Raw genomic sequence first — 24,670 nt, forward strand, 5'->3', positions numbered from 1 at the left:
CGTAGCTGGGCCAACAGCGGCCTCTATGCCTAGTACAAGTTTTGAAGGTTGGACTTTTTATTATTGTTTTTATATGTGCCAGAAGCCGCCCAGGGTGGCTGGGGAAACCCAGCCAGGAGGGCGGGGTATAAATAATAAAATTAATTATTACAAAGACCAGCACAGTACCATGCGCCAGAACCGAAACAGACCAAAAGCTAGTTTGCCCCAGCAGGAAAACAGCCGCGGTTGTACAACCGCAGAAACCCGGCTGCAGGTCGGTTTCTTAACGCTGCAGCCACTGCACCATCCTGCTCGCCCTTTGCCCAGGGTGAACGTGTTGACTGCCGATTTTGCGTGATGTACAGCCTCCGCCTCTGACCTATATGCAGGCACAGGGGATGGTGGTGTTTTTACAAGGACTTAATTTCCAAGAGAGGCCTTTTATGGCTCCGGTTCTGGAAGAAGTGGTGAGAAGCTATGCCCGTCCGTGGCTTGGCTTGGTTTATATCCCCCATGGGTCCCATGGAGAACACTGGTGATAAAAGGGGGAGGGGGAACCCCGGCGCCGCACGCTCCAAACAGCCACCGTTGCAAGATTTTGTTATTTTTTATTTTGATGAAAGGAAGTGCCGGATAGGGGGACATTTAAACTGCGTGCTGCAGAGACAAGCATGATATACACTCACTCCTCTTTACAACCCCCCCCCCCCGCGTGTTAGCATGCAAATAATAGCGAGGAACAACTGAAACTCCAAGGCACATCTTGCCGCTTCCTGGTCTTGGAACTAGCACAGAGCTCGAGCAAGAAGGCTCTGCGCGTTTTGGTGCAGGACTGCAGCGGAGGCCAAGGAAGGCATGGAAAGGAAGAACCCCAAGGAACCCTGAGCAGGGGTTACGTTTCAAAGCAAGGAGCAGAACTCCCCTCCCTCCCCCAAAGTGGGAGAACTCCTCAACAATCGCTACAGGAACAAAGTGACTACTAATTATTTCGCCTTGCTCTTTGCAGTGTCAGGCAGAAATCCAGAGTCTGAGGCGGAAAGAGATAAAGAAACAGCAATGGCAGGTGCCCCCAAGACTCCAGGATGAGAGCTCTTGGAAGGAAGAAATGAGGGGAGCCCCTCTTTGCTGCCTGGGGATTTTAGAAAGTGGTTAAACTTAGCTTAATGTTATATTACATATATAATTTATACCATGCCCTTCCTCCCCAAGGGGCCCAGGACGTTCCTGTCCTGGGTGGGATCTTAAAAAAATTTCAGCCACACTCTTGTGCCGGTTTTCCCTCTCGGCAAGCCAAACAGTCTGTGGGGAACTAGGGGGCAAGTTCCGGCATGAAGGGGCCAGGTTTAGTTGTTTTTAAATTCTGCAGGGCACATCCTTCTGCAGTGGCTCTGAGTCTAACTCTTGCCAATTGACCGGAAGCAAAACCGCTTTCCGAAGGCGGCATGCGTCCCTCTGAACCGGAAGGGGCTAACACTTGCGAGGACAAGCAAGAGGTCGAAAAGCAGTCCGCTGGCAGAAAAGAACATCTCAACCTCAAGAAGGGGAGAACTGCAGACAAAGAGCAAGTAACCCAGAAAGGGGAGGGGGGGTTCATACACACTTCAGCATCACCATCGCCCCTTACATTTTTGGTCTCGATAGCTCCAACCTCCCTCCTTCCAAAAACAACAACTCAATGACTGCCCCAAACATATACACAAAAACAACCGTTGTACATTGTTAGCATCCCCACCATCCCATAGTTTCTGAAGAAGCTGGATCTTGAAAGTGACAAAAGAAAGGAGGGAGATCCATTTCACCCTAGGAGAAAAGAAAAGAGCTGAGGATGTTGTGAAAACTTATTACCGCGGGCTGAGCCACAGCATTGGCACAGTTCCACCCCACTTCGAGTGGCACCTCCCCTCTCCAATGGAACACAGCAACCAACTGCAGGCAAATAGGGCATTCTCCCTTTGGGGGCCACATGGGGCTCACACACACTTTCCTTTGTGGCATGCTTAGAAAGCACACAGGCCCAAGCGGTTTCCCTCTCGCCTTGCTCCTTCCCGAGGGAAAACCCGCTCTTTAGTGATGAATCAGAACAAACAGCAATCCAAGGGAAATCTGAACTCCCAATTGCTCTGACTGAGCACTAAAGAGCGGTTTTCCCCCAGGGGAAAAGAAGCAGGACTAAAAGAAGTGTGGGCTATACCCAGGGCTTCTTTTGTGATGGTGTTTCTTTTATGACCCGTACAAATTAGCGGCTTCTCTTTCTTGCTGTCCACAGTAGCCATTTTATGCTGGGACCTACAACATTTCTATCAAGGTAAAAATACTGGCACCTTTTTTTTCTTTTAACCCCCTCCCCATAAAAAATAAATTAGCTCTGGTCCTGTCACTCACACAAGGCTTGAGAATGAAAACAGTCAATGACAGCCATGTGTTGCTCTAGACCCCTCCCCCATCCCTACGGTGACTCCCATAATTTTGAGCAGTCCTTCATTACATCTCCGGTTCTCCTATTATTCTGGATCTGTTTCTTCAGCTGCATCCAGTCAGCTGCTTAAATATTTAAACCAGAGCTGGAGGGTAAGGAAAGGTACCCCAAGGAAGTGATATTTTAAGTAGCAACGTGGTAAGTGAGTGCACGTCTTTTAAGCTAAAGTCGCTGTTACGGATTGGGCTGCTTGCAGCATCCATCTTAGTACAGCTGCATATGAGGTGAAGGTTTCTGTATATTTTAACGGTTCTACAGAAATAAGGGGGGGGGATTTCTGGCAAGTGCCGCTAATCACGCAGGGATGAAGCAGTCCTCGTGTGAGACGAGCTGAGGTGAGCACCTCAGGAGGCAGATTTGGGGCAGTGGAAAGAACAGGGCACGATACACTAGATCTGTCTGCCCAAGCTATACTCAGGAGGACAGGCCTGAGCTCTTTTAACTACCTGAGACGAACAACAAGGTGTCTTCCCACTGCCAAGTACAGAACTAACTGGACTGGAAACTGAACTTTACTTCAGTGCTGACAATGGGATGGTTTCCTCTTATCACACCTCAGGGCAGGAGGGTGGCTTAGTGGGTCGAGGGTGGGGGTGTTGTGTGGCACACAAAGCTCCGACCCCTTGCTGCTGCCCCACCTCCCAGCAGCTGCTGCCCCATGTGGTTGCCTCACCCTAATGGTAGGGCTGGCCAACTGGTCTTTAAATTGGAGATTAGGGTATAAATGCAATTCCCAAACCAATACGCGAAGCGAATGTCTCCACATTTTTGACGCAGTTGACTTCAACGCTCCCCAAAGGCACACATGAAGAGTTAAGCCTACACAAAAATATGTATATCCAGAGGAATAATATTGAAAATGCATATGAATTTCATGTGGGCTTCTTTTTTTTTAAAAAAAGTGTTCTAGCAGAAATGGAAAAGGGGGAAATTCAAGACGGGTGGGGGGGCGGAGACGACGAGAAACCAAACTGGGTTGATTCAGCCATTCCTACGTCACCCTTGCCTGAAACCTGTGCCTGCCTGATCGCCAGCAGAAATTGTCGCAGTGAAAAAATTAAATATGAAAGAAAATTGGGCTACCTATAAAACTGTATTAAAGGAAGAAAACGGAGAATTGGAATTAAAGGATTACACAGAAATTAAAGCTCATATTAGTGATTGGTTCCAATATATTCAAATTAAGTATAGATTAGCGAAAGACAAAAAGTTAGGATTTTAAAAAGAAATATCAAAATTCGATAAATACTTAATACAAGAAAAATCAAAAAATATATCTAAATTGTATAATCTGATTTTAGAGTGGGAAACAAAGGATGAATTGGTTAAAGCATCAATGATTAAATGGGTGCAAGATATTGGGGAAAATATTATGTTTGAACAATGGGAAAAATTGTGGAAAGAAGATATGAAATTCACTATGTGTTATATACTGAAAGAAAATTACCTTAAAATGCAACATAGATGGTATTTAACACCTGAAAGAATAGCAAAAATGAATAAAAATTGTAGCGATGTCTGCTGGCGATGCAACACGGGAAAAGGTACTATGATACATATATGGTGGAATTGTTTAAACATCAAACAATTTTGGGAAATAATATATAATGAAATGAAAAAAATGTTTAGATACTCATTTAGGAAAACACCAGAAGGTTTTCTATTGGGAATAGTACCAGGAAGCCTAAAGGAAGAAGATAAGACCTTATATTTATACGCAACAGTAGCAGCCAAGGCTATTGATTGCGAAAAACTGGAGAAGTGGCATAATACCGACAAAAACAGAGTGGCTTGCCAAATTATTGGAGTATTACAATATATCCAAAACAATGGAAGAAATTGGAAGAATTTCAATAGAAAAGATAGATAGGGACTGGAAGGTGTTTAAAAGATACTTGCAAAATCATATCGAAAAATCAGAACTCCTATTAGAATAAACAAGTTCCGTTTCAAATACTGAAATATCAAATAAGATGGATAACAATGTGTAATAGAAAAAGAAGTATGAAATTAGGCTAAAGATGTGTGAAAGAAAGTAATAGAAGTGGAAAGAAATTGTAATTGAGTAGATTGGAAGTCAAACACAAAGGTGGGGTGAGGGGTGGTGGATGGTGATGGGAAAGGAACTATTTGTGGGATTGAGTGTAAGTATGTTTGAACACTTGTAAGGATTGTATGAAATGTATGTTTGTATGCTTGTATATGTGTATTAATGATGAACTATTTTAACAATAAAAACTTATAAAAAATAAAAAAAGAAACCTGTGCCTGCATTACCCTCCTGTGTCCACACGGGGGAGCACCTGCACAGCTGTTACTTACGGATGCCACGACAGATTGCCCTTGATAAATGACCAAGAGGCCGACTGCTGCAAATATTCTCAGGAGAACCCCAGATTTTGCGCTGCTTTCTAGATCCCCTATGGAATTCCGAACTGAGGAGTCATCAAAAACAGGCAAACACCTGCCCCTCCAGGACTTTGGATTAAAGGAAGGGAATGAACAGGAAAGGGGATGGCGCCAGACATCCTTTGCACTTCTGCTGACCTGTATCTTCTTTATTACATCACCAGGGGATGCGTATCTCCAACGGAGGAAGGCACAGACTCCAGGCTGCCTTTGTAGATTGGGGTACGCTGGCCGGAGTCTTCCCTGGAAAGACAAAGGTGGACAGTAGCATTCGGGTTTCATTTTCTCCATCACTTGATAAGAGTGCAAAACGTTTTCTTTCTTTCTTTTAAAAAAGAAATTAAGCTGCCATAGAGTGACACAAAAGTCCAGTGGAGGAGGTTCATTTTTCAGGCTCATTCTACACGTACAGGTTCGTCCATATGTGTATATTAATGGAACCAATTAATCGCAAGAGGCCCCAAGGAAGGAAGAATTAAACCACCACCGTTTGGGCTGCAGCTGGATTATCTGCACAGCCAGGAAGAGAGGAAGATGCTTGAGCTGTCCTTTCTCAACCCGAGGGCCACATTTCCTTCCTCCTTGGGGGGGCCGCACACCAGAGATGGGTGGGGCCAGAGGCAAAAGTAGGTGGAGCTACAAAAGTAAAAGCTACCTTTGCACAGCGTGTAAAGGTTTCATACACACAAACCCCTCTCTGTGCTCCATATAGAGGCAAGCAAGAGGCGTTATCAGAAATCAAGGACACATTCCACCCATGCACAAATACTTGGGGTGCAAGTATTTGAGGGAGCCTGGAGAGAAGGATCTGGCTAAGGAGATGGAAAACCCCAGGTACCAGAGAGAGAGAGATGGCTGGTTGGCTGCGACATTTGACCCTCTCAGCCTCATCTGTTCCCTGCTCCTGCTTTAACAGTGAAGTAACACCCCACCCAGGGACACGGGTGGCGCTGTGTGCCGATCAGAAGGTCGGTGGTTCGAATCCCCACGATGGGGTGAGCTCCCGTTGCTTGGTCCCTACTTCTGCCAACCTAGCAGTTCGAAAGCACGTCAAAGTACAAGTAGATAAATAGGTACCGCTCCGGCGGGAAGGTAAACAGCATTTCCGTGCACTGCTCTGGTTCGCCAGAAGCGGCTTAGTCATGCTGGCCACATGACCTGGAAGCTGTATGCCGGCTCCCTCGGCCAGTAAAGCGAGATGAGTGCCGCAACCCCAGAGTCGGTCACGACTGGACCTAATGGTCAGGGGTCCCTTTAACACCCACCCCCCCATTGCAGCAGGGTTACAGCAGACCATTAAGCTCCCCCAGGAATACAACCCCGCAAAGTACTCACAGGCCGGCTTTCTTCTTGGCAGCTGCCCGATGCCGGGGGATCAGGAAGGCGAAGACCAAGATCACCAGCAGTAGCAGCACTGCAGGCAATGCCACAGCCAGGGCCAGCATTGGGGTGCTAAGGGACAGCACGGACTCTGCAGGGAACAAGGCGGACACGACAAAGGCAAGCCAGGTCAGCACCTTCAGCGGAGGGTGCAAGAAGAGGCCTGCTGGATCAGGCCAGTGATTATTGGTAGTGAATCAGGTGCTCGTGGCAAAGTGGCAAGCAGGACTCGGGGCACAAGGGCTGCCCTCCTCTCCTGCTGTTGTCAGAGGCTGGCATTCAGAAGCACTGCTGCCTCTGACCAGCAGCCCTTTAGAAAAGGGGGACAGGGAAGCTTTGATCGTCTGGATGGGGGTGGACTCCAATTCCCATCAGCCCTAGCCAGCAAGGTCAACAGTCAGGGATGAGGGGATTTGTAGTAGTAGTAAGCATCATCACCAAGGTTGCTGTTTTTTTAGCAGGAACTCAGGGGAACTGAGTTCCTGTACCTTTTAAAAATTAAACAATGATTTTTTTTGTCTGGAGGTTGGAATGCCTACACCCAATGCCTGAGCAAAAAAAATCCATCATCACATAAAGTTGTGGCCCTTTCTAATCCTGATCATTGACTGCTTGAGTTTATTAATCACATGTTACATTTAGCCACTGCCTGGGGCAGGGTGTGTGGCACTGTGACTGGGCCCCCAACAACCAAACAAATTTCTTAGTTTTTTTCTGGGGGGAAACTCACCACCACCACCAACAACAATAATGTCCACCTGGACATTATTCTGCCCATGCCTTTGAACCTGCTTTTGCAGGTTGGTGACATGTGTGGACTCCTCTTAGAAACCACACTTTCTGTGTCTCTGTGTTGGGGAAACTAGCTACAGCTGCAAACATGGAGGCTCGGTTTATTTCTGTGGCTTAGCAGCTACCAGTGCTCCTGTCAGCAGACATGCCTTTGCCCATTCCTTGTGCATATTGTCTGGGATAAAGCCCCCTTGGACTGAGCGGGGTTTTCCTTCCCTACAGACGCATTCAGGACTGGGCTATGGTTGTATCAGTTCGTGATGCTACTGGATTAGTAAAGGGAGAATTCCTGCATTTCAGGGATTTCCATGCCCTTCCCGTTCTGCAATTCTATGATTCTTTGAGAAAGAGGACTTGGGGGGGGGGGTAAAGACTGGAGACGGTCCCTGACGAGGGAGGTGCCAGCTGCCTTCAGGAAGGAGGCACAGCCTAGGGTGGTAGGGTGCCTGGGTTTCACCCTCCGAAACGTGGGCTCAGGGAGGGCTCAGTGGGTGAAGGCGAAGGATTGTTCTTACCGAGGGTGAATCCGCGCTCGCTCCCCTCCACATACAGATGGATCGACTTGCTCTTGGTCAACTGGGGCAAAGTGGGGTGTTGCGCCCGGCAAGTGTAGGTCCCGGCTTGCTCCCGGTTCACCTTGGAAAGCGTCAAGTCGCTGGAGACCAGAACCCAGTCATCTCCCTGCAAGGGGGGGGGGGGGAGAAACCCTGTTAAAATTATGAGCACTTTTTAAAAGATCCAAGCCTCCAGCCATTTGCAAACTCAGCACTGAACTAGGCACAGCAAGAGAAGCGGATGCTAAACAGTGAAAACCTAAATCCTAGTCGAGTGCAATAGGTTTATAAAGTTATTCCATTTAAACAAAACAACAAAAAACAGAAAGATTAACTTGCCTATCAGTTATTGCAGTATCTTTACATTTGTTGACACACACCCTTTAACAACACTGGGAACACCTGAGTCAAATACTGCCTGCACTCGTCCCCCGCCCCCTCTTCCGCAATTAAATTTCCAGAAATTAGTGTGTCTTTTTTACTTTGAGGGTGTGTGTAATAGTTATAGGGGCTGGGGTATCCCTAAGGAGCCAGGCGCCCTAGTAGATGAGGGGCAGAGAATGACGACGTAGAAGTTTGGGTTGCAGCCAATGCTAGTCCTACTCAGAGTAGACCCACTGAAAACAATGGACGTGGTCCAGCCTGAGTAGGATTTAACTGAGACAGCCCTTTTGTCTTTCTAAGAAGGAGTTTATCCCTCCCCTCCAGCTCCCCTCAGCACAAAATGTCTGCTTACTGGACTCACCCCCCCCAAAAAAAAGTGAGGGGGAAATGTTGACCGTGCACATTTGGGGATCCATCTTCGAATCCCCAAATATGTACAACCCATACTTTTCTCCTCACCTTGTGATTTTTGGGGGGTGAGTCCTGTTAACGGAGAGCAGGACAGCCTGTTATGACGATGAGGTAAACACAGGCTTCCTGGATCTGTGTTTTACCTCACAACGCTAACATGGGCACAGGGCCAAGGGGGAGCTGAGATGACTACGAAGGAGCAAAATTCACAGGTGGAAAGCCACTGTGTTTGGACAAGAAGCCGGTTTCACCTTGAAATGCTCTCCCCTGCGTTCGCACAATGGCTTTAATAGCACTCTCCATCGTCATTGAACTATGTGCAAATAAGGCGAGGGCAGAAAAAGACAATGGACTTGGGTTTTTGACAAACATTGCCTCAGCAGCAGCAAATGACGGCAGGGGTGTGTGTGTGTGCAGATTCCAGGAAATGCCCTGTCTGTGAAGAAAAGGGGCAAACATTTGGCTCATGTGCTGGAGGGGTCCCTTCCTTCCCTGTGGGGCAAAGATCTCATTGGACTGCCTTGGAATGAAAGAGCAGGTAGGTTCTTCCAAGCACAGAAGGGTCAGGATATTGCAAGCCCACTTTTAGATTCCTTTCTCCAGGGTTGCTAAGTAGCCACACTGTTTACCTAGGACAAAACCCAACAGGGCTCATCAACCTGAACAAACTTTTATTATATATATATATGTATGTATTATATGTATGTATATTTTAAAACTATATTTTCCAATAGAAGGGGCAGGTGTGCCATTTCAGCTACCTCCCTCTTCAGGGCTAGTTCTAGTATAGCTCTGAGTCCTATTCAAGCATTTTAAGAGAACATGCGAGGGCTTAAACCCAGGAGGGGGACATGTGTCCTTGCACATGCTTCATGCATCCGTTTCTCCCTGTTCTTTCTGGACATGTCTGGCTGCATCCTTCCCACACCGTACTCTTAAAACACATGGATCCCTCCCAGAGAATCCTGGGAACCATAGTTCACTCAAGGTGCTGGGAACTGTAGCTCTGGGAAGGGAGGCAAACTACGCCTTCTCAGGATTCCTTGGGGGAAGCTACGTGCTTTAAAGGCCTGGGTGCGAAAGCAGCTTCTGACAGGCGCTTATGAGGCGCTTTCCAACTCAACAAAGGAAGGCTGAGGCATATGCGTGCAGCTGGCACTTGCCCCCCCCCCCAATAGAAATAGTAATTGCCAGCCTTTAAACTTTTTTAAAAAACGAAGTTTACAGCATTTACAAAACCTGAGATATGAGGCAAAATCTTCAGGCACTTTTCTCCCCTGGTTTTGGGTAAGAAACTAGCTTGCTCCCAACGTTTGGCCTCTGCTGGAAAAATCCCCCGTGAACGCCCATGGGTTGCGGGTGGAGTTGGTGCACCCACATGTGCCCAGGCACTCCCCTCCCCTACATTAAGCCCCCACCCTGCCCCAACCACATATTCTTGGCTAGGCCTCCTCTTGGATCCCAATAGGAGCAGCCAAGGGTTGAAGGGGCCACAGAGTTGTAGAGCCGAGGGTCATCTAGCCCGCCCACCCCAATGCAGGAATCTCAACGCACAGTCGCCCATCCAATCTGAAACCATACCGGAGCCTGCTTAGCTTAGCAAAGGTGCTGGCAGCTTCGCCACCGTGCCGCTCTCCACCTGGCAACCAGCCCTGTGCTATTTTTCTTACGCGTTGCAACACGTCTTTTACAACGCATAAGTAACTGGTCTGCGGGCCAGTGGGGCTTGGAAGAGATAAGATTCCCTGGCCCTGCTCTAAAGATCTAAAGGTCTTCTCACCTCTCGGGTCCATTCGTAGAGCGGGGGCTTTGAAGCACCTGCAGAGCACCGAAGGTGCAGGTCGCTGCCTTCAAGTATCGTGACAGAATCTCCAACTGTCCCACACCAGGTGTTTGTGCGAGCAAGGAGGATGCTGTGCAGATCTGGAGCAGGAGAGAGGTAATAATAATAATAGTAATAGTAATCATCACCATCTTCTTCTTCATCATCATCATCATCATTATAATGCCATCCCTGGGTTTTTGTCACCTAGATCCTATTGCTGCTGTGTAAACAAGTAACCTGCATTGATTGATTGGTTTAAACCGTTAAACATTTTTTAAAAGTTAATATATGTTGTGGTCTTTGAATGAAGGGTGGAACACAGATTTAACAAAATGAATAAACATTCAACAAAATAAATAACAAATATCAGGGCTAATATTGACACATTATTGATATTTTATCGTTGTTGTTGTTGATATTCCATAATCACAATTTCAAAGCATTTGCTATAAATATCTGCAGCCTGACCAGGTTCAAGCAACTTTTATATGAAGGCATAAACTTAGGAATTCCAAGCCTGGTTAACCATTTAAATCTTTTGTTTTTCCCTAGCAAAATAATATGAGCAGAAGGAGAGGCTTAAGCAAATGTGACTTTCTTTCATCGTCATCATCTCCCCTCTCTCTCCTTCCTTTCTTGATGTTTTTAGTTACTCCCTCACCCCTTCTTTACTGAGTTTTAGGTGCAAGTGATGTAAAATGAGAGTTTGTGCTGATTGAGCTTTGCTGATAGAATCTACGTAGAAAAACTCTGTATATGCCAATGTGGCATTAAACAAACAAACAAGCAAACACTACCAGGGCAGCAGCATACAACAAAATAAAAAGAGTACAAAGTAATCATGAAAGTGAGTAGCTAAATCAAAATGCTTTAAAACAGTTGCGTAAGATAGGTTTTAGGTCCACTTTAACTTCCTATGCCTCCTGCCCAGTTCAATCCTATGAATTTCCCTTTAACGAGGGTGCTGCTAATGAAGCCTTGCAGAACTACGTTTCCCAGGATTCCCTGGGAAGAAGGTGATGTTTGTTTGTTGTTGTTGTTTTAAAAAAGTCTGCTGCAGGGATACGCTCCAGAGAGATATTTCAGATTGTGAGAAACAACTTTTAAAAGCCTTCCCCATTCCATTAAGAGCTGCGACGGCCCATGCAGAAAATGCCTGAAGGTTTGATCTTCAGTATGTGCTGTCATTTGATGACAGGTCATGCGTGCCCGGAAATACAGAACGTGGGTAATGAGCCGCTGCCTTTACTGTTCCGTTGGGACCAAAGTTTGTAGAATTTGCAAACCCGCACACATATGCACCAGTCCGTGGTTAAATCAAGCAGGCACAGAGCACCAGCACAGACTCTCGCTGTGGCACAAGGGTATCGCAGTAAGCCAAAGTTCGGGAACCTGTGGCACTCCAGATGTTGTTGGGCTCATCTCCTCTCATCATCACTGACCACGCCGGATGGGGCTGATTTTATTCAAAGAGGATTTCCGTACCACTTAATCATCAAAAGCTCTTCAGTGGTTTGCATAAAAACACGAGGATTGCCAATAAAAACCAGATATTTAAAAACAAGCTGGCTTAATTCTTTTCTGTATTTAAGATCAGCAGTTTTAAAAATATGCACGGTGGAAAGAAAATCAGCGTATTAAAATACACGCCAAATCTACATGTCTGGATGCGCTCGATTCAGCAAAATGTTGGCAGGCGCCAAAAGCAGCCCAATGACGTCACCTGCCCAATATCAATGGCAGGGAGTCCCAAAGGGCAGGTGACGCCACACTGAGGGATCAGCTCCTTGCAAGTGCAGAACATCATGTGGTACTTGTAAATGTGTCAGTTCCACAGATCGAAGTAGTTGAGTGGGCATTACATCAGCGGCAAGTGATCTGATGGGGGATTGGAGTTCAACAATACTGGTCCAACTTGCACCAGCTACCAATTACTGTATTTTTTGCTCTATAAGACTCACTTTTTCCCTTCTAAAAAGTAAAGGGAAATGTGTGTGCATCTTATGGAGCGAATGCAGGCTGCGCAGCTATCCCAGAAGCCAGAACAGCAAGAGGGATTGCTGCTTTCACTGTGCAGCGATCCCTCTTGCTGTTCTGGCTTCTGAGATTCAGAATATATTTTTTCTTGTTTTCCTCCTCCAAAAACTAGGTGCATCTTGTGGTCTGGTGCATCTTATAGAGCGAAAAATACGGTAGTTTCCAGGCAAAATCAAAGTGCTGGTTCTGACCTATAAAGCCTTAAATGGCTCAGGACAGCAATACCCCAAGGACCACCGCTCTCCATATGAACCTACCTGGACCCCGAGATCATCCTCTGAGGCTCTTCTTCGTGTGCCTCCTCCTCGAGAAGTCCAGAGGGTGGCACCAAAAGAACGGGCCTTTTCTGCAGTAGCTCCCCATTTGTGGAATGCTCTCCCCACAGAGGCTGAGACGGGCGCCTTCATAATACCCTTTTAGGCGCCAGGCAAAAGCGTTCCTCTTCAACCAGGCCGTGGGCTGATTGACATCTAATGCCCCTTTAAAATGTGTTGTGTTGTTTTCATTGCCATTTTTAGGATGTATTTTGTGTTTTTTTATATTGTGGTTTTATGTTTTGAACTGCCCTGAGATCCACGGGTATAGGGCAATATACAAATTTAATAACTCATAATAAAAAAATAACAACAACATCTGTGATGTAAGCGATGAAGAAGAAGAAGAAGAAGAAGAAGAAGAAGAAGAAGAAGAAGAAGAAGAAATTTATGAAATATTTTATGGGCTCAGGATGCCGTCAAAAGAGGGCTGAGCCTTTCCTGTGTCCTAAGGAGAGAAGTATGGACGCAGGTGGTGCTGTGGGTTAAACTACAGAGCCTAGGACTTGCTGATCAGAAGGTCAGAAGGTCGGCGGTTCGAATCCCCGTGACGGAGTGAGCTCCCGTTGCTCAGTCCCTGCTCCTGCTAACCTAGCAGTTTAAAAGCACATCAAAGTGCAAGTAGATAAATAGGTACCACTCTGGCGGGAAGGTAAACAGCGTTTCCGTGTGCTGCTCTGGTTCGCCAGAAGCGGCTTAGTCATGCTGGCCACATGACCCGGAAGCTGTCTGCGGACAAATGCCAGCTCCCTCGGCCAATAAAGCAAGATGAGCGCCGCAACCCCAGAGTCAGTCACGACTGGACCTAACGGTCAGGGGTCCCTTTAAGGAGAGAAGTGCGGGTGGCGTTCATATTCTAAATGTGTGTTGACAAGTCGTATGTGCTCAGGATAAGTTAGAAAGCACTCTGTTGGTGCTCAGGAGTGCTCTTCTTTATTACTCTTCCTTAAAGTAAGGCCATGGCCGCAGCTGGGCTGTGTGTGGCTAAGGGAGCGAGGGCAGGGCTGGCACCAACAGTCCCTGCAGGAGGTTACACTCCTGCCAGTTACCTACAAATTGCCAAAGGCCAGTTGCAAAGGCAGCCCCGCTAATCCTCCCCACCTGCTATTTCTCCATCACCCACTAGGAGCCACAGGAAGGAAGGAACTTTCCCACGTACATTCCATCTGCAGGTCCAGCTCATTGGAGACAGAGGCATTGTTGGTGCCGTTGGAGCCGGCGCAGCGGTAAGGTCCAGCGTGCCAAGATTTCAGTCCACTGATGGCAAGTTGGAGGCGGTCGTCGTCGTAGCTGACGCTGACGTCGTAAAACCAGCAGCGCATCTCGCTGGCTTCGTCGAGGGAGATCCAGGAGTGGAGCCACTGCAACAGGGAGAGGAATGCCTCGCATTAGTCAACGCCCTTTGCAAGATGGCGCTACCCGAAATGCCAACTGGCGGTGGCACAGGTCCCCTTCTGAGCACCACGCCACTCAAGCCACACCGACATGGGCTTCAATGCACTCTGGGGCCATTCAGTGAACGTTAAGGCATTTTGGTTGGAGACCTGACCATTGTTAAGCGTTGCGTTTGGAGTCTAGGGTGGCACACGGCAATCGGAGCAGCTGCACCGCGGTTGAGCGAGGAAGCAAAGGGAGCCAAAAATAAGGTTCCTTTAGTTGGCCTTTAGTTGTCAGGAGCTTGTCCTACACTCGAGCAGGACCCTGGCAGAGACACATGCCCAACTGGCATGTTCTCTCCCTCCTGGTCGATCGTTCGGGAGCTTCAAAAGCTTTCTTCAGCCTGAACATCACAGCGACCGATGCCAACAGACATCGGCACACTTAGGGATCCGCAGAGTCTTTGCAGCTTCCGTAACAGACCTCAGCAACTCAGCATTTTGGCTAATCTACTTTATTTACATATAAACACACGGAGCACTGCAACATGGCTCCCTCTCTCTCTAGCATCAGACAGCAAAGAGAAAAAACAAAGGACTATAGTCCCACTTCACGGAACACAGTAACACAAACATCCTGTCTCCATCACTTCCCACTCTGTGGAGTCAAAACATACACCGTCATGTGATAGACAATAATCCCATGACTGCAATCACGGAGCAGGAATTCTAACAGTGTTCCTGCCATGTATGTTGAATCTGTGGCCTTCTAGATCATGTTAGACTCCAGCTCCCACCAGCCCCAGCCAGCATTGCCAACAGGCAGACAGGAAATAAGAGAGTTGTCATCCCACAGCATCTAGAGGACCAAAGGCTCCCAATCCCTGCTCTAACTGCTGCCATCTTGACTCCCAGCAGCTGCAGGGGCATGGTTCTACTTCCTGGAAACAGTGTCCCCTAGTGGCCACTTGGTGGCCTTTATTATTGTTTCCCCCAGACACTCCCTAATACTGAGCTGTGGCCTCCCAATTTCTCCCATCTCCTCCCAATCCTGCTTAGAGCAGCCTCCCATTCTCTCTCCAGTCAACAAAACACCTGTCATAAAATACCTCCTCCAGAACTCTTAATTCAAGTCTACATGTGAGCAGCTTGGGTTTAGCAAAGCCTTTCTTTAAAGACCTTTCCTCCTCATGAGCAGCATGTTCACACAACAAACCTGTTTCACTATAGGGGCTGCGAACCAAGAGACTTGACTGGGCTGGGTAGGGGAGAACCCGGTGCTATACCAGCTGCACTGGCTCCTGGTGGCGTACAGGATCAGGTTTAAGGTGCTGGTTTTAACCTTTAAAGCCTATACGGCCTAGGACCCTCATACCTACGGGACCGCCTCTCCTGGTATGTCCCACAGAGAAAATTACGGTCTTCAAATAAAAACATCTTGAAGGTCCCAGGCCACAGAGAGGTTAGGCTGGCCTCAACCAGAGCCAGGGCTTTTTCGGCTGTGGCTCCAATCTGGTGGAACGCTCTGTCACAAGAGACTAGGGCCCTGCGGGACTTGACATCTTTCCGCAGGGCCTGCAAGACAGAGCTGTTCCACCAGGCCTTTGGCCAGGGCACAGCCTGACTCCCTCCCTCAGCAATCTTCGCGGAGCTCTGGCCCAATGGTTGCCAGTGGCTTGATTTGAATTAATTTTATAATGAATGATTTTAGAGTGTTGTTTGTGTTGTACTTTTGTACTGTTTTATTGTTGTTAGCCGCCCTGAGCCCGGCTTCGGCTGGGGAGGGATATAAATAAAATTTTTTATTATTATTATTATTATTATTATTATTATTATTATTATTATTATTCAAAGAGGAGTATGGATTCTGGGACAAGTGATTACCAGCCACATTGCAAATGTACAATTCCTCAAGTTCTGTGAGGGATGTTGCTACAACGAAACTGGGTCCAGACCAATTCTGAAATATACTTGTCCATACTATCACATGGTTCTTATCCTACCAAATCCTTACTAGTAAGGCTGCACACACCACACAGTCAAACCACACCCCCTCAAAAAACAACCCCACCAAAATCCTGGGAACTGTAGTTTGCTAAGGGTGCAGGGAATTGCAGCACCACAAGGGGTAAACTATCATTCTTGGGAATATTTGCAGGGATGGGAAATGTGCTTCAAATGTATAGTGTGTGCTCAGCCTAAGTTACCAATCTCTGTCCTTAGTTTGTTCTTCCTGAGTCAGAGATGGGCAGCTATCAGAGGCTACATTACATTTGGGGCAATCCTTTGGGGTTGGGGGCAGAGTAGACATTGGCAGACGGTAGGGCTGGAGCCTAAGGTGGGCTGGAGCCCAATGTAGGTGACATCAGAGCAGAAGATAAGCGGGGCCATCCCTTTGTCTCGCTTCCTTTCTGTCACCCTTTTCTCTCTCTCTCTCTCTCTGCCATTCCCCACCCCCAATTTACATGCTACTCACCACATGAAGTTAGGCTGAGAGTTACCTGAAACTTGCCCACCTGAGGCCTAGCAAAAGGGTCCTGCCCACATAATAAACACCAAACTGTAGAATTGGAAGGGACCTCGAAGGTCTAATCCATCCCCCTGCATTGCAGGAATATTTTGCCCTGCATGGGGCTCAAACCCACAACTCAAAGATGAAGAGTCCCCTGCTCTACCGACTGAGCTATCTAGGATGTTGCCTTTTATACTGGTGTTGCCGCAGTTGTGCCCCAAAGAATCCTGGGAATTTTAGCATGGTGAAGTAGTACTGAGAATTATCTGGTCAGGATCATTATCCCTGCATTGCAGGGGGTTGGACTAGATGACCCATGGGACCCCTTCCAACTCTACGCTTCTAGGATAGCTAATACAACCCCACTCCCAGATTCCCTGAGAAAAAGGCCTGGCTGTTACGAAGTCCAAAAGTGGGGGTGTTGCAGAATGGAGTTCTGCTGATCAGGAGCCTGTCTGGTACATTCCAGTATTATAATTTCTTTTTCTCTATCTCTATCTCCAGCCACAAGTGAGTCAGCATTCGGCAGCCGCAGCACAGAGCATGCTCAGCCTCCCTTGCGCTGCCCTGGGATTTCCCCATCTCCTGCCCTAGGCTTTTTCAAAACAACAACGTTCTACGTCTGCAAACCTTTCAGCCACTCGTCCTACTTGCATCGCTCCTCCACTGTGCGTGGATGGGGCCCATTTTGGATGAAGAAAAGCAACAGCACGCACACCTGAACTTAGGAAATAACTTTGGATGCCCCTCTGGGTGCTGCCCGTTGTACTACAGTGTACCTCTGGTTGTGAATGGGATCCGTTCCGGAGGCCCGTTCACAACATGAATAGAACGCAACCCGCAGTGGCACGTCTGCGCATGCGCAGGTTGCGATTTGCCGCTTCTGCAAATGACGTCATTTTGCATGTCTGCGCATGCGTGAGCAGCAAAACCCGGAAGTAACCCTTTCCGGGACGCAACCTGAAAAAACGTACCATGAAGCAAACGTAACATGAGGCATGACTCTATTTGCAACCAAATGTTCCGTAAGCACAGCACAGCGCCCCCTATTGAGCAAGCTGCCCATCTCCCTCCTCGCTGCTTTGTCTTGCAATTACATTTGGAAGTTTATCCGCACCTTGCTGTATTTCTGGAAAGTGAATCCGCTCATCTCCTCTCCTTCACTGCCCAGGCACTCCAGAGTCACGTTCCCGCCCTCAAGGACAGGACCCTCCTGGTCGCTGCGAAGGACGATGGAGACCTCTGGAATTATAAAAGAGGGGATGGAGTGAGATAGAGGCCGCCATCCACTCTGAACCAACGGGTCCCCCAAGCTTGTTGGCTAGATCAACTCCGGTACCCACTTCTTATTTCTCATCTCCTACTTTTTTATTTTTCAAAAAAAGTATACAGCCCTACCCCATAGGTCTCAGGGTGGTTCACAACACAAAATTACAAAACAAAACAAAATACGTGTCAAAAATAAGAACAGAAACAAACCAACAGTCCTCTGTTCCACAGCACATTTAAAAGGGCATCAGATGTAAGTCAGCCACAGGCCGGGTTGAAGAGGAACATTTTTGCCTGGTGCCTAAATGTGTATAATGATGGCACCAGGCAAACCACCCCGGGGGAGAGCATTTCATAAACATGGAGCCACTGCACAAAAGGCCCCTTCTTGTGTTGACACTCTCCGGACCGTTCGTGGAGAAGGCACACAAAGAAGGGATTATGTTATGTACAGTGGTGCCTCGCAAGACGAAATTAATTTGTTCTGCAAGGCTCTTCGTATAGCGGTTTTTTCGTCTTGCGAAGCAAGCCCATTGACAGCTTAGCGGATTAGCGCTATTAGCGGTTTAGCGGCTTTTAGCAATCAGCTGTTAAGCGGCTTATCAGTGGATCAGCTGATAAGCGGCTTAGCGGCTTAGGAAAAGGGGGGGGAGGGAAAAAACCCCCGAAGGAACTCGCAAGACTTTTTCGTCTTGCGAAGCAAGCCCATAGGGAAATTTGTTTTGCGAAGCGCCTCCAAAACGGAAAACCCTTTCGTCTAGCGGGTTTGCCGTCTTGCGAGGCGTTCGTCTTGCGGGGCACCACTGTAATCCTTGTACATTTTGGGATGGCGAATCTAAGCCTAGGCTTCCCCCAAAGAATCCTGGGAACTGTAGTTGATTGTGGATCTGTGAGGGTCTCCTAAAGACTTTCAGTCCCTGCAACAAACTACAGTTCCCAAGTTCCTTTGAGGTGGGGTTGGGGGAACATAAGAGTGATTTAAATGTCTGGTGTGGACTTCCTTCTGTATCATCCTTCCTGCTCTCTTAAGGTAGGAAGGAGAGGCAGTTCCTTCTGTCCCACCTAGGGTCGAAGTGCATCTGGATACAAGGGGTGAGAGGGAGATTATGGAACTCCTTGCCCCATGAAGTTTGGTTGGCTCCTTTCTTGGTTTCCTTGTTTGTTGCAAAAGGCCATTTTTCATTCTATTTTTGTTCTACACTGAAAACCTTTTTGTGTCCTTCATTTTGGTTGGGGAGGGATTATGGGTTTGTTCTGTTCGTTATTATGTGTTTTCGTTTTGTATTTCTGTGCTTTGAACCACCCTGAGATCTTTGGCTGAAGGGTGGAGTACAAATTTAAAATCATCATCATCATCATCATCATGAAACTAACATTTAAATGTATTGAGCAGCCTCAATTGCTGATTTTCTGCTTGTTTTTCTGCTTAGGTTTTTAACTGTCTACACTTTGCCCCTAAGAAACTTCACGCTTGAGAGAGAAAGACATATACTGAAACTGAAACCATTAAATGTCTTAAGCAGCCTTGATTGGTGCTTTCACTTAGGAAGGAAAATGTTTATTTATATATATGCAAACATTTCTACATCTTTGTGTCCCTTTCGCCAAACCATATCTGTATTATTTATTTATTGCATTTCTTTCCCACCCACTTTCTCAAGGGAGCTCACAGTGGCATACATGTTTCTCCCCGTTCTCCTCTAATGTCCACAACAACCCTGTGAGGTAGGTTAGCCTGAGAGGCAGTGAGTGACTGACCCAAGGACGCCCAGTGAGCTTCATGGCCAGGTGGGCATATGAACACCTGGTCTCCCCCAGATCCTAGTTTGACACTCTAACCACTACACCACACTGCCTCCTAGTCTTACTGATTGCAGAGGCTCAACCTCAAAACTTGTCCCATAGGCCCTTGACACAACCCCGGGGGCAAAACAAGCATGCACAGAGCACCTTCTATTAAAAGATGTGGTCACAGCTTGTGGCTAAGAAGGCATTTTGAAAGCAAAAGATTGCAGGTAATCTCAAAAGTCGGGCAGAGAGAGAAGAAGACCCCTGTAGAAACTGTGGACAGTTGTTGCTGCTAGTCATCATGAATAATACTGAGACAGACAGACAGATGGCCTGACTCTGCAAACACTTCCTAGATCCGTTCTCCAAGAACCCAAAGCCAGCCCACACATGTCTACGAACACCCAGGCAAGCCTGAGCCCAAAAATCTCTTTCAGTAATATTTAGAATTTGCATCCAGTTGTCATCTTTACAACAATCCTGAAAGGAAGGTGACCCCCAAATTTCTAGAGGGGGTGGCTACAGTGGGTGGGACAGACTGGCTTGTCAAATGCAGTCAAAAGAGTTTATGGGTATGGGTATGTAAATAATAAAATAATAATACTTATTATTAAGATTCAAGTGGACCTTTCTGAGTCGTAACACAATCTGCATACACACCATACCTCTAAAACACACTCAAAGGACATTTCCCCTGCCCGCCACCACAACAGAATCCTGGGAATGGTAGTTTGCCCCTTACAGAACTACAATTCCCAGCACCCTTAACAAACGACGTTTCCCAGGGCTCTTCAGGGGGAATGGTGCTTTGAATGTGCTTTAAAGGTATGCTGTGTGTGTTAAGTCTCCTGGCCACTACACCGGAGATTTTCAAACTGTGTGTTGTGACGCATTAGTGTGTCGGCTGCAGTGTGTAGGTGACCATACAGCTGGCTCAACAAAACACTTCTTGTTCATCTTCTTGCCATCCTTTCATTAATTACAAACTCTGTTTTCGATGCCGATTCTGGGGTGGACTGGCTCTTCCCTTGCCTCACAAGATCTCCCAGCCCAACTGGTCTTACCACACAGAAGCAGAACTAAAGCTTCGTGAGAGTGGGAAAGAAGATTGCCAGCTCTTTCTCACAAGGCCTTCGGCAACAATGTGAAATGCAGAAATCGAGCCAGAAAAGCTTCCAGGCGCTTGCTATTTCCATGCTGGATTTGGTTACCCACCGGCAAATTCAGGTTGTACAACTTAAAATGAGATTAGTGCTCTTTTGCAACAAGTCCAGTTTCCCAAAACTGCAGTGTGGAATAACACTTGCAGAGTGAATGCTCAATTAACAGGAAGCAATCAAAAGGTTTTGCCTGCAAAATGTCAAGCTGCTACATATGGGTCCATCTCACTCAGTGCTGCCCACTCAGACTGGCAGCAGCTCTCTGGGGTCTGAGGCAGACATGTACATCCCATCAACTGCTCTCTGATCCTTTTAAATGGAGATTCCGGGGATTAACACCCCCCCACCTTCTGCATGCCAAGCACCCGCCCTACCACTGTGGCCTCTCAAAGCAAAGGGGCAGCAGGAGCACGGGGCAGTTTTAAAAGGTGGGCCAGCGAAGTGAATTCCGCACCGGCTCCTTGTTTTCCATTCAGTGTTGTGCCATTCGACTCACCTGCCTGGCTGGTGCGCAGGGTCACGGCCAGGCCAGCCGCCACCAGCCAGAAGAGCTTCTGTTGAAACTGCGCCATCATCGCCCCGCTGCCTGCTTGCCTTCTGTTTTGGGTAATGAGAAAGTTCCCTCCTCCGTTTCCTGGTTCGCCCTTAAAGAAAACAGAAGCGAGAAAGCCACCGCGTTTAGCAGCCTCGCACCCGCGCGTGGGAAACCGGCCGCGCTTAACAGAAGAAGGAAGTGGGGCGCTCTGGCTGCACCCCCGAAACAAACCGTCTCCCCAACCTCTGCTTCCCCTGCGCACCAACCTTTCTCTTCCTCTCTCTCTCTGTCTCTCTCCCCCCACGAGACCGAGAGGCGTCTCTGTACTTGTTTGCCCGCGCCAAAGGGGTGGGGAAAGAAGTTAATAACAAACTAAACCGGAGCGGCCAGTTGAGGAACTGAAGACGCAGCTCCGTCGACGCGCACGCAGAGAGATCCGTCGGGGTGTAAAGAAGTTCAAGCACGAAAGGCACAAAGAAAGTGCGACGGGAAAGGGGGCGGGGGGGGGGGGCAAGGGGCGGGGATGAGGTAGAGAAGGCAGCCGGGAAGTGAAAGGTAGCGGGGTAGGGCGCCCTGCGTCTCTCTCTGCCCCAGGACCGACTCACCCGCCGGCGCAACAGCGCTGGAGCTGGTCTGCTGGCGCGTCCCTAACCGAAGGCGCAATTCTAAATTCTAAGTTCTTGCAGACGCGGGGGAAGATAGTCGCGCCACCAGAGCGCAAAGGCGGCTGCGGTGGGTGAAAGTTCCCTCTCCTACTCTTGCGGCCAACCGCAACTTTCGCAGCCGGCCGACAGGAGAAGGAGCTGAATCTTAGGGGTGGGCATGATTGGTCTGAGAATTTGGGGAGCCCCACACGCGCGCAAACACACCAGGAGAGTCCGATGGTGCCACCCGTAACCGGATCAGGCGGCTGTTCTCCGCATGGGAAATTACGGAGTGGGGGTACGACTTGTTGTAACTGCAGGCTGTTAATTTTTTGGCCATCTATAATAATTCCCCTGGTGGGCTGGGCCTGTTGGAGATTGGGCGGGAGGACACGTTTCGGAACCGAACCCTCGTAACAAATTGCTTTGTTTGCCCGTTTAACTTTCGCAGACGCAGCGTTCGCATAGCAGAGCAAGCAGACAGGCCCGGAATGCCCTCCTCCAGGAAAGGACAGGGGGTCTGATTATGACAGCCCCTCTCAAGAAAACTGGGCAAAGAGCAGTGAGATTAACAGAGCAGAATAAATTTGCGTGGTGGGGGGCAAAATCTGTGATCGTATCTCAAGGCTTGAGATGCTGAGATCTTGGCAGGAGTCAGACCCCTGAAGCGATGTGAAGATCGGGTTTCTCCACCTGGGGAATTTCCACTTGGACCTTTGGCCTCGCTTGCCGCAGGGAAGCTGCTGAAGTTTTTGCGCAACCTGACTCTTCATGCACGCACATCACACAAAGGTTTTCCCCTCAAGTTGTTTCTTTGCTTTGGGGAACAAAGTCCGCAGCTGTGCAGAAATGAAAGTAAAACTGGCCCCAGCCTCGCACAACAAAAACTTTCAGAGTCGACATTTCCTTCCCAACCTTTACAGCAGCCGGACCACAAGGACTCTTAAGAATGACCTTGGTGCGATTTTTTTCCTCATACTGAACACTGGACGAGCCAAAACAGTCTTCAGGGGAAGGAACGCTTTTTCTTTTTCAAAAAAAGAATTCGGTACTGTACTCGGGAGCAGATGCCGTGTGTTTCACATGTTCATTTTACAGAAATGCGTTCCCCTCCATCATAAGCGCAACAAGGGAGTCGTGTTCTAGAAAGTAATGTAAGCCCATTGCGACCGAAAAGTCACAAATGGGCTGTGCTTCTGTATTAAACGGAGAGCTCCCCTGATTCTCAGCAGTGGTATTGCTGGTACAGTCTGGTCCCTAACGTCTCTATAGTTAAAGCCCTCTATAGGGGTGGGGAACATTTTGCAGCCCAAGGGCCATATTCTCTTCTGGGGAACCTTCTCAGGGCCACATGGCCACCGTGGGCAGGTCCAGAGACAAAAGAGCAGGTGCACATTTTTCCTTCGTACAGTAGACTTAATTTCTACACAAGCTCGCACACCTTTCTCCTTCAAGAGGCACTACCACAGTTCAAGGACACATTCCAGACAGACAAATAGACCCAAGGGGTGAAGCAGGCCAGAGAGGGGAGGGGTCTGGCGGGGAGAAGGGATGTGAGTCATGTGACCTGCAAAGAGTCCTGAGCAAGTCCGGACCAAGATATTTTGGCACCTGATGTGAACCACAAAATGTTTCCCCTCCTCCCCACAAGGGAAGGAGTGAAGATCTACGTCGGGAACAAGGGGGTAATGAAGATCTGCATTGAGACCTGCTGCCCCCGTGGATCCTGCCACCCGAGGCAGTTGCTTCACCTTGCCTCATAAGTGGGCCAGCCCTGGTCCCGAGGGCCAAACAGAGAGGCCTGGACCCTAGGCATGACGTTTTTCACCCCTGATCTAGACCTGCGTCACTGAATGGTTCAATTCAGACTCTTCAGTGCCCAAAGGGTTGTCCCATTGCGAGTCCTAGAGGAAAAGCAGCTTTCTGTGGTGGACAGAGGCATTATGGAAACAGGCAAAGCTGTGCTAGCTTAGGAACGTTAAGAAATGCAATTTATGTTTCAAAGATACAGGATTGCCCTGGTCCTGGACAGCCATGCTGGCTAGAACTGATGGGAGTTGGAGTCCTAACGGCACCCGAATGTCCACAGCTTCCCCCCACTCCTCGTTCAAGGACTGTTTTGTTCCCAGATGAGGTGATGGCTGCTGGCTGGAATGGGGATGGGTCTGTCTGTGGTTCTTACCAACAACAGTTACTTGGAGTTCCCATGTTCAGAGGCTGTGTACCACTTAATTAGCTTGCCCGGGTGCAAAAGGAGACAGGAGTTTGGCACCTTGAGTAGCTGCATAGTAGAGGAAACTTCAGGTTTAAGCATGCCCTTCCTTCTGAAATCCCCTCTTCATCAGAACTATTCAGGGCACAAGAACTCTCTCCCCTTTTGCACCCAGCTGCTCTAGGTGGGATGCAAACTTTGTCCAAACCAGGAATCCAAGTCACTTCACTCTGTGCCCCAATAGGTAAACCCTCACAGTTCCCCCCTGCATAGCACATTGTGGGTAAAATGGTTCTGGCATGTGTACATAGATACACAAATGAACCCCCACCTGTGTAAACCACCCATCCCTTCTTGGGAGGAGAAGGCTTGTACATAGGGAGCTGCATTATACCGAGTTACACCAGTATGGTATAATTCAGTGTTGTCTTGCTGATCAGAAGGTCAGCGGTTCGAATCCCCGCGATGGGGTGAGCTCCCGTTGCTCGGTCCCTGCTCCTGCCAACCTAGCAGTTCGAAAGCACGTCAAAGTGCAAGTAGATAAATAGGTACGGCTCCGGCGGGAAGGTAAACGGCGTTTCTGTGCGCTGCTCTGGTTTGCCAGAAGCGG

The 24,670-nt window shown here is 48.1% G+C and overlaps 1 protein-coding gene and 1 long non-coding RNA gene across 5 annotated transcripts in view; one reads left to right on the forward strand and one right to left on the reverse strand.

Moving 5' to 3' along the window:
• Positions 1 to 272: 272 nt before the first annotated feature.
• LOC128418361 (basal cell adhesion molecule-like) overlaps positions 273 to 24,670 on the reverse strand; it is a 29,827-nt gene continuing 5,429 nt past the window's right edge. The window contains exons 1-9 of one of the 4 annotated variants that reach the window (XM_053397961.1): positions 21,583 to 21,662; positions 21,166 to 21,313; positions 17,570 to 17,694; positions 13,724 to 13,925; positions 10,169 to 10,311; positions 7,555 to 7,720; positions 6,203 to 6,338; positions 5,006 to 5,110; positions 1,676 to 1,782 (exon numbers count right to left, since the gene is read on the reverse strand). In XM_053397961.1, the coding sequence (XP_053253936.1) occupies positions 5,020 to 5,110; positions 6,203 to 6,338; positions 7,555 to 7,720; positions 10,169 to 10,311; positions 13,724 to 13,925; positions 17,570 to 17,694; positions 21,166 to 21,244 (942 nt within the window). In that variant the 5' untranslated portion in view covers positions 21,245 to 21,313; positions 21,583 to 21,662 and the 3' untranslated portion in view covers positions 1,676 to 1,782; positions 5,006 to 5,019. Of the gene's footprint in view, positions 362 to 1,675; positions 1,783 to 5,005; positions 5,111 to 6,202; positions 6,339 to 7,554; positions 7,721 to 10,168; positions 10,312 to 13,723; positions 13,926 to 17,569; positions 17,695 to 21,165; positions 21,314 to 21,470; positions 21,527 to 21,582; positions 21,663 to 24,670 lie in introns of those variants that run through there. The other 3 variants (XM_053397960.1, XM_053397957.1, XM_053397958.1) reach the window with 3 other exon arrangements.
• On the forward strand, positions 21,732 to 23,076 carry LOC128418363 (uncharacterized). Its single transcript, XR_008331694.1, has 2 exons — positions 21,732 to 21,936; positions 22,300 to 23,076. It is a non-coding gene; the product is annotated as an uncharacterized LOC128418363 (long non-coding RNA).

This window comes from Podarcis raffonei, chromosome 8 (genome assembly GCF_027172205.1).
Source record: "Podarcis raffonei isolate rPodRaf1 chromosome 8, rPodRaf1.pri, whole genome shotgun sequence".
NCBI lineage: Eukaryota > Metazoa > Chordata > Lepidosauria > Squamata > Lacertidae > Podarcis > Podarcis raffonei.